This window comes from Anarhichas minor, unplaced genomic scaffold (assembly GCF_050575085.1).
Source record: "Anarhichas minor isolate MPS153535 unplaced genomic scaffold, ASM5057508v1 ptg000055l, whole genome shotgun sequence".
Lineage (NCBI taxonomy): Eukaryota > Metazoa > Chordata > Actinopteri > Perciformes > Anarhichadidae > Anarhichas > Anarhichas minor.
Window position 1 is genome coordinate 5,135,903 of NW_027466501.1, and position 9,083 is coordinate 5,144,985.

General features: G+C 38.5%; 2 protein-coding genes across 2 annotated transcripts; both read left to right on the forward strand.

The window, feature by feature from the left end:
• Positions 1-201: 201 nt before the first annotated feature.
• Positions 202-3,038, forward strand: LOC142932051 (beta-2-microglobulin-like). The gene is made up of 3 exons (XM_076076291.1): positions 202-361; positions 1,648-1,920; positions 2,546-3,038. Exons 1-3 carry the CDS (start codon positions 298-300, stop codon positions 2,557-2,559), a joined length of 351 nt encoding a protein of 116 aa, XP_075932406.1. The 5' UTR covers positions 202-297; the 3' UTR covers positions 2,560-3,038.
• An 872-nt stretch (positions 3,039-3,910) lies between these two features.
• LOC142932050 (beta-2-microglobulin-like) lies at positions 3,911-8,442 on the forward strand. The gene is made up of 4 exons (XM_076076290.1): positions 3,911-4,084; positions 4,565-4,837; positions 7,312-7,349; positions 7,442-8,442. The coding sequence occupies exons 1-3, from the start codon at positions 4,018-4,020 to the stop codon at positions 7,323-7,325; spliced, it is 354 nt and encodes a 117-aa protein (XP_075932405.1). The 5' UTR covers positions 3,911-4,017; the 3' UTR covers positions 7,326-7,349; positions 7,442-8,442.
• The last annotated feature ends 641 nt before the right edge of the window (positions 8,443-9,083 follow it).

Here is a 9,083-nt window from a genome sequence, read left to right on the forward strand (position 1 = left end):
GCCTTTTGTACGTAATGAAACACATCCCTCCTGTCCTGCTTTTTTCTGCTTATCACTGTGGTGAATTTGGGTTTTCAGGGAGTTTCCACGAACCTCCCCTGTCCACGATGAACCAAACCTGTGTGGACATGTCTTACCTAGCAACAGTGTGATGGAAATTAAGGATTGGCTGGTGTCATGCAGTGGGCCGTCTTAGGCACTTGGTATATTTGCTCTGCCCTACACTTTCGCTTTAGTTGAACTCTGTGAGGACAGCGAACACACGTTTCTGAGAGACAAAAGAAAAACGGACCAAAGATGATGTTTGCAATTTTTCTGACAGCTCTGCTAGCTGTCTCCTTTGCTGAGGAGCCCAAACACAGTGAGTACAAGATAGATAGATAGATAGATATATAGATATATACTTTATTCATCCCCAGGGGGAAATTTGTTTGTAGCAGCAGCAAAGAAGTTACAGTTACAGTAGCCTATTATGTTTCTATGCTGTAATTTAAACTAAACCATTTTGAACTGAAGAATACCAGAAAGTGTATCTCAAGTGAAAATGGCCGTCATCCTTGATGGCTATAAGTAAACTAAAAGACAGATGAATCAGGCTGTATGTTTTTGATAAGCAACCTACAGAATACAAGCAGGCAGATGCTGATGTAAGAGTCAAATGTAGAAGAAAAACGTTCTACAACAATATTTTTAATTCGGTGGAATTCCCCTCAACGGTTCGAATTCAGTTTCGATTTCCTGTAATACCAACTGTGCTGTGACAGCACCCTCCACTGGCTCAGCCCGGTACACACAGATACTGATGAGGTTGTTGTTGTGATAACAATGAGCTCCCATAAGGAAAGTAGTGAGAGTGCAGAGCAGCTTTTCCTCTGCTCCATTGTTCAGTCAGGTACCATCAAATCAAAAGGACCTCCACCGTGGTGGTGATTAGTTTCATTTTTATTTAGTTTTATTCACCTAGCTTACATTTTCTCACATGGAAGAGGAAAAACAAGAGTGACAGCTTATTTGTATTTTTCTAAAATACATCTAAAATGTTATTTCATTTGTGAAATCTCAAATTATAAATTATGACACGAAACAGTTGGATTGTAGATCCAATGTTAAAAGGGATTTTTGTTCTCTAAATAATCCAATTGCACATATCCAGAATGTAAAAAACAAAAAGTGTGGATATCTGAAATTGAAAGCCCGATACACAGAATGGCAAAATCATTTTTAATAGTGATTTCATATCATTTTCATAGAGATCAAACCATTCTGCTGACTTTACTGATACACTTTAAACTCTGTTTGCACGGTCAAAACAAATGTTCACACTGCACTGTTTGCACAGACTTTATTTTATTATTACTTTAGTAACATTTTTATTCCTTTTGTGTATTTTTATCTTCTATATTGTTTATCGTTGTTGTTCGCTGCTGAGGGCTACCAAATGAAATTTCGTTTATCACTACAATGACAGTAAAAACCTCTTTATCTTTATCTATTCAGAGAGCCTTGTGACCAACATTGCAAATCATAACAGAAGAAAGTCAATGTCGTCTCTGTACCACGAGCAACCTGAACTGTTTCAATGGGACTGACATCAGTCGCTTGTAAAATGGTAGTTTGGCATAATGTCCTTCTCCGTGTCGCCTTTAGCTCCGCCCAAGGTCCAGGTGTACAGCCGCGAGCCAGGAAAGTTTGGGCAAGAAAACATCCTGATCTGCCGAGTGAGTGGCTTCCACCCCCCTGACATCAGCATCCAGCTGATGAAGGACGGGCTTGAGCTCCCCAACGCCCACCAGACCGACCTGGCCTTCAAGCAGAACTGGCACTTCCACCTGACCAAGAACGTGGCCTTCACACCCATGCGTGAGGAAAAGTACAGCTGCAAGGTCACACACGGGATGACCGTTAAAGACTACGCCTGGGGTGAGTTTGTGTGTGTGTGTGTGTGTGTGTGTGTGTGTGTGTGTGTGTGTGTGTGTGTGTGTGTGTGTGTGTGTGTGTGTGTGTGTGTGTGTGTGTGTGTGTGTGTGTGTGTGTGTGTGTGTGTGTGTGTGTGTGTGTGTGTGTGTGTGTGTGTCATTACAGATAATAATCCACAACAACATGACCTCGGCTTGAGCAGCTCGCTGGCAGTTCAGACGAACATTATATTTGATGAAACTGCGCCACAGAGAGCAACGTTGTCATAACCGAGGGGCGGGCAGAAAAACATAACATACTGCCAGCACAGTTCAGGCAGTAGAGAGATATTAGATACACGTAGTACATACCTTTGCCAAGGCTGGGAATTTCACTGTTTTTATATTTATTTACATAGAGAGAGAATATAGTGATATGGACCTCGATGCAGGTGTGCAGTAAAATACACAGCTGTAGACATTATAGACGTCATGTATCGAGTCATTTGCCCTCGATGAAGCAGAAATACACAAATCAAATGCATCGTAAAGCATATGTTGATGCATATTCGGTTGTACAAATGTTGCTTCACCAGCTTTTATGACATTGATTAAAACAATCTTCTGAATGCTTTTTCTTTTTTCAACAGAACCAAACATGTAAAGCACATGTCGGCGGAGGCCCGCGGCTTCAACAGCGTCTATTCTTCACATCTCCAATCAACAGGATCACTGTCTCTCCCGACTTCTTTGCTTCTCTTTTTGCCCACAATACATAAATATCAATATCATACTATGGGGAATTCTTCACTCAACAATCTGAACGAGAGAGAGTGGACGGGCTGCGGGGCATTTAGGCGTTTGTAATTTAGCAATGTGTTGCTTGGAATACTTATTTTCCAGTTTTTGATCCTGAAATGTGTGTAGCTAGAAATTTTATATTTCTTTGTTTCTGTACACAAAGTGTTGAGATTTAATGACTCTCATGACTCTTTTCTTTACCTAGATGAGGCGATCAAATGCTACTTGGTGACATTATTAATACACAAATGGGGTGTTCTTGATGGAAGTGTGTTTTATCATTTTGATTTGTAATTTGAGGTATTTGTTAATGCCTTCTTCTAAATAAATGCCTCATGAAAACCTCCTGATGTCTTCATTTAAAAGAAAACAAATAGTGGTGCGAGAAGTATTCCAATATTTTACTGAAGTATAAGAAGCAATATTACTGTGTAAAAATGACCCTGTTACAAGCAAAGGTCCTGCATTTGAGGTAAAGGTAAAAAACTACATAAGTATTAGCATCAACATATAGTTTAAATGTAAGTATAATCTACATCTGCAATATAACAAGGAGACTTGGAGTAAAAAGTACAATATTTGCCTCTAAATTGTAACAGAATGGTGACTGTGTCCTTGAGCAAGACACTTAACCCCAAAATTGCCAAAACTATGCCTATGGTGTTGAAATGTGATAGAATCTAAATTGTAAGTCACTTTGGATAAAAGCTTCTGCTAAATGACTGTAATGTAGAGTATAAGTATAAAGTGACATATAACTGTATATTTGAATGTTCTATTTTCTTCATATCTAAATATATTTAAGTGTAGTTTAACTTGCATTTCATTGTGCAACCCAGTGTTGTGAAATGACAAAATTAACCTTGAACAATTTCAGACAGTGGACTATTTCCCCCTGTTACATGACAACACGTTCATTAGGTTGATGTCATTAGTGTGTGTGTGTGCGTGTGTGTGTGTGCGCGTGTGCGTGTGCGTGTGAGAGGCATTACAGATAATAATCCACAACAACATGACCTCGGCTTGAGCAGCTCGCTGGCAGTTCAGACGAACATTATATTTGATGAAACTGCGCCACAGAGAGCAACATGTCGTTGTAAAGTCTACCTAGCGACAGTTCCTGCTGATTATTCTATTGGTGGACTATGTGGACACCCGGATACCAAGATACCCGAAACTCGTTTTTGGTGGGCGGGGTTAGTGGCATAGTTTTGACACCTCTCACAAAGCAATCCGGAGAAGAAGACGTTCTTACTTTCGATTTGTCTCGCGGCGCAGTTTGGACAGATAATCTGAAGAGAGACGAAGTGAAGCTGAAACCATGAAGACATTTGTCTGTGCAGTTCTCGTCGGTCTACTCTGCCTTCCTCCTTCACTAGCCAAACCATGTAAGTATTGTGCTATATGTAGCGGTACTACTTATTTATAAATGGCGCTGTTAGTCCAGGTCGGACCAGAGGGCTCGGGTCGTTTGAATGTGAACAAAATGGAGACCAAAGACTGGTTCGCCTAAACGCCGATCAACACTTCGTGCGGTGTGTGAGAACAGTTGAGTTTAAATGCCAAGTTAATAAGTGGTACATGTGACGATGATAATGCAGTGAAACCAGTAATGTTGGCCTCATGTGTGTTTTGTCACTGAGCATCTATTATTCCAATCTAAATGTATTCTTTGGAAGTTGTATCTTAGCTATACGCAGATCCAAGTACATGAAAGTGAAACCTAGGTAGTGTATTTCACACGGTTCTGTTTGAGTTGAAACCATGAAAAATAAGAATAAATAATGCTAAACAACTTTTTTGCATAAAAGAAGAATATGAGTTTTTTCTGTACACGTGTGAGCGTTTTCTTTTCTGTTTCTCGGCAGCTGCACCCAAGGTCCAGGTGTACAGCCGACTCCCGGGAGAGGTCGGGAAGGAGAACACCTTAATCTGTCATGTGACCGGCTTCCACCCACCAGAGATCAACATCGAGCTGCTCAGGAACAGCCAGGCGATGGAGGGAGCCCACCAGACGGACCTGGCCTTCGAGGAGGACTGGCACTACCACCTCACCAAAAACGTGCCCTTCACCCCGCAGAAAGGAGAAGCGTTCGCCTGCAAAGTGACTCACATGGGGATCCCCAAGATCTATATCTGGGGTACGTGTCCGTCTCTCTCCCACCATTGATATGTGGATTAGGTTTTCAGTGTCAGTGTAATCATTTAGAATAATACAAGACAACCAGACATCTACACATTACTACACTTTACCTTTACTGTAATGACAAAAAACAAATCTGACACAAATCATTAAAGATGGAAAAGTACAATTTTTAAGATAACATACAATATAAAGCCTATATATGAGATATGACATACTGTATATTTCCAGATATATGTCTTTCATAATCATATAGGCAGAAATGTGTTGATATATCTTGGAATATAATAAAATAGATAAATATATCTTTTCCTTGTTCGGTCTCACCCAGTAGTCCCATGTTATGATTCCAGCAATATGTATGTGAATCACATCTAATAATAATCATCATTTACAGCCCAGGTCAGTGAGCCTTACCCTATCTTTATTTAAACAAGAGAAGAAGAAACTTAACACAGTGTGTCCCAATAACTCTTAATTGACCCACCCAAACGGACCATGTCTGCTTTATTACTCTGCTTGTGTGTTTTTTGCACAACCAACGTGTTTATGATGTAATTGTTTACAATAGGACAAAGTTCTTCCTCCTCCTTTGTCTCTCTGATGTGCACCAGATTGATCATTTAGGAATGTATGTGAATCAGGGTAGGACATTTACATATTTTTTAGGGGGCAATTTTTGCCCCCACTGACTGAAATCCAGGGGCATTTAAAAGAATTGGGGGCACTTTTTGAAACTTGTAAAATAACATTTAACCTTTGTTCAAAATAATAAATGTACTTATTTAGGGTTACAGTATATGAGCAATTGTCATCAAATGGCAATAATAAGACTATTAGGTAGTAGTCTACAGCAGGGGTCTTCAACGTGTTTCAGGCCAAGGACCCCCAAACTGATAGAGAGATGGAGCAGGGACCCCCGACTATAAATATTGTATAAAATTGTGTTTTATATTAAACTGGGCCTAGTGCCATGTATAAACATACCTCTTTATTGTGCATTCAATACTAAGCTATTCAAATAATACACAGGTTCAAATATTCATGTTTTTATTTTAAACATGTGCAAGGTACAGTGAGTAGGGAGGCCGTGCCACTGCCTTTTATAAACACACCTTGTCAGCTGATACCAATGCCAATATCAACATTGTCTGTCAATTGCATGATAATCATCATACAAGATATTCAAATAGATGTTTTCATTTTAAACATAAATGTGGAAACGAAAATTAGTGATGGCCTATTAGTGCCACTGCCATGCATAAAGATACCTGTTATCTTTCATACAATACTGAACTATTAAAATAATGGACAGATCCATGTTTGGAAAAGAAAAATAAAAAAAAATAATTGTCTTATCAACCAAAAATTTCGCGGACCCCCTGCAGTACCTCCGCGGACCCCCTAGGGGTCGCGGACCCCCTGTTGAAGACCTCTGGTGTACAGATGCAAAGTGTTTTCTTAGATTTTTTTGAACAAAAAACAAACGGAAACATAAATCAGACAATCATATTCAATTTTATTATTTTTTCTTTGTGGTTATTTATTGTTATTATTAAATGTTTTAAACAACTATTAACAATTATTAAGTCAACGATGCCATGATTACAGATACATGAGTCATTGTGTGGAATTTTTGAGAAAAACATTTTTATAGCACCGTAACAATTTAAAAAATGTGCCATTTGAAGGTACAAATTCAGTTCAGAGTTTTTACTTAGTAAAATATCTTAATTGACTGTCAGTCAGGTATTATTCATTAGCAACCCTCAAATCAAAGAATAAACACACTTTACGCACAATTTAGGTGTATTTTCCCTTTAACTCACGAGATGCAGTTCATTAAATTATCATTATTATTAGAGGAAATTATGGGGGCATTTTTTGCCCCTCTCCTAGTGATATCGGGGGCAAAATTATATTTCTTAGGGGCAGTTTTGCCCTTTGCCCTCGTGTATTTCCGATGCTGATGTGAATGGTCCTAGCAGTCTCACTGAATAACAACACCTGGTAGTGGATCTAGTCACACAAACTATTAGTTAGAAATATGCATGTTTTATCTGGAACTAAAAGAACATGGACATGAACTTCCTCATGAGTTAGTAGTTGATGATATTTAAGTATAAACACAATTTCCAGTCTTTGCTGTTATCCCTGCTGCTCTCCCTCCCACTTCCTGTCTCTCACAACTCATGATTTTCATTGTCCTTTCACAACACGGGCCTGCTGTTTACATTCTGTGTAATAAGATCCCCAACCCAATAAAAATCAAACAATATAACAATGTAAAGCGCTATCCGACAGCTACCCTGATGAGATGTCACAAGTCCAGCACTTGTCTCCAAGACTATTATTTCAATTGTTGTGGGAAGAATATTTCAATGTTGAGCTTATTTCCTATATATGAGTATCTTTCCATGGACCAGAGAGAACAGGTTCTCAACATGTTTCTGTTTCTATTTCTCTCTACAGAAGCTGACATGTAAGCTCTACGCATCGCTGTGCTCCAGGTGTGTATCACACTCACTCTCATTTCAGTAAACAAGTCATTTGTCCTGATTGTGTGAGTGACTCTGTCTCACCCTTTGTTTGATAACCACAGGTCTGCTCAGCCAGGACACGGCGCTAGGAATGATTTCTCTCTAATTTTTGCTTTCACTGCGGAAGTTTGAGCGTCGGCAACAAGACAAAAGATTGCACTTACAACTGCACTTTGTATCAGAAATACCAATTGACAATAAAGCTTGATTATAGAGTAACTGAAACCCCCAAACACCTTCTTTTCTAGTGAAAACCAATGTATAAGGGTATCGTTGTTGTTTAACATTCAGCAGTTCATGTGGTGTTTCTTATATTCTCTAACTAGCATGAAAACATGGTGGAAGTAACCAGCCAACTGCTAAATAAGTACGTCTTCTCTTTCACTTTCTAGAGGCATTTGTTTTTACTATTTCCAGGGTAGAGGCACTTCAGTCAACGTTCTGGGGTTTAGTTATATATATATATATATATATATATATATATATATATATATATATATATATATATATATATATATATATATATATATATATATATATATATATATATATATATATATATATATATATATATATATATATCTAAACCCCTAAACTAAGGTATAGCGTAAGTAATCACAAAGTTAAAAGACGTGCTGTTTAATTCTCCAAAGTCAGTTTTTCATTACATTGAATGATGGATTTTGGCATCTGCTGAAGTTTCCCGTCCGCTGTGAGTCCACAAACATCTGTATGAAGGATGTCGCTCCGCGGAGCCTGAAGGAAACTCTGGTAGATAGAGAGCTTGGTGTTTAGCATTCCTGTGTGTGTTTGATGCTTGATCTGTAGAGGTTAAACACTGTCATCTTAACTGCTCTCTTTCTTCTGAATGTAAATCAAAGTGCTTTTTCTTTTTCTTGTACACATCAGATCTTATGAAATCCAGGATTGAGCTTTTTATATTCAGTTCATATTGCAGAATGACTTGTTCATGCTGTCTCTGAAGCTTATAATAGTAGATCTCAGATTGGCTGTGTAAATGTATTTTATACAATATGGTTGGGTAATAAAGGTGTACATGACACTTCTTTGTACAGGTTATTGAGTTAATATGCAAAATACATTTCAGAGCAGAATCTCAAAACGTCCGCATGTTGAAAGGAAAGAGGAAGTAGTCGTTCTACTGTTCGTCTCCTTCCTACGTCACACTTTCACTGAAGGTGATGGAGGACAAATCCACAGTCCTATAATCCAAAGTTCATCTAGTTAAAAGAAGAACTCGGTCTCTTGTACAAAAACCTTTGTTTCCTCTTACTACCCCTCCACTGCAACTCACCGAGGAAACGCTTTCCGGGGAAGCTCACACTTTAAGACTCTTACATTGAAAGAGGCCCACTTCCTTTGATGAACAAGCCTCATCCTGGCTTCAAATAGGGGAGAGCGGGGCCTCTTGGGATGGGTATGGTTAGGATTTTATCTAAACTAGTACTCTTATCTATGCTATTATCAGTTCTTTTTGATTATATTGTGAGGAAAAAAGACAATTAAGAAAATATTGGCATTGCTTTATTATTCTTGTATGTAAACAAATAGTCTTTCTTGAGCAGCAATACAAACTTCCAAAATCTTCAGAAAACATTCACAGCTAAACGATTGGCTAAACAAGTGATTATCTTTCATTTATTAACTCATTCTTATGATCAAACTCTGTATGGCATCGCTAAC

Excerpts from the sequence above, each read along its gene's own strand:
- LOC142932051 (XM_076076291.1), top strand. The coding sequence starts at position 298 with ATGATGTTTGCAATTTTTCTGACAGCTCTGCTAGCTGTCTCCTTTGCT. Across the intron at positions 362-1,647 it reads TGCTGAGGAGCCCAAACACA|CTCCGCCCAAGGTCCAGGTG; the intron begins GTGAGTACAAGA and ends TGTCGCCTTTAG.
- LOC142932050 (XM_076076290.1), top strand. The coding sequence starts at position 4,018 with ATGAAGACATTTGTCTGTGCAGTTCTCGTCGGTCTACTCTGCCTTCCT. Across the intron at positions 4,085-4,564 it reads TCCTTCACTAGCCAAACCAT|CTGCACCCAAGGTCCAGGTG; the intron begins GTAAGTATTGTG and ends GTTTCTCGGCAG.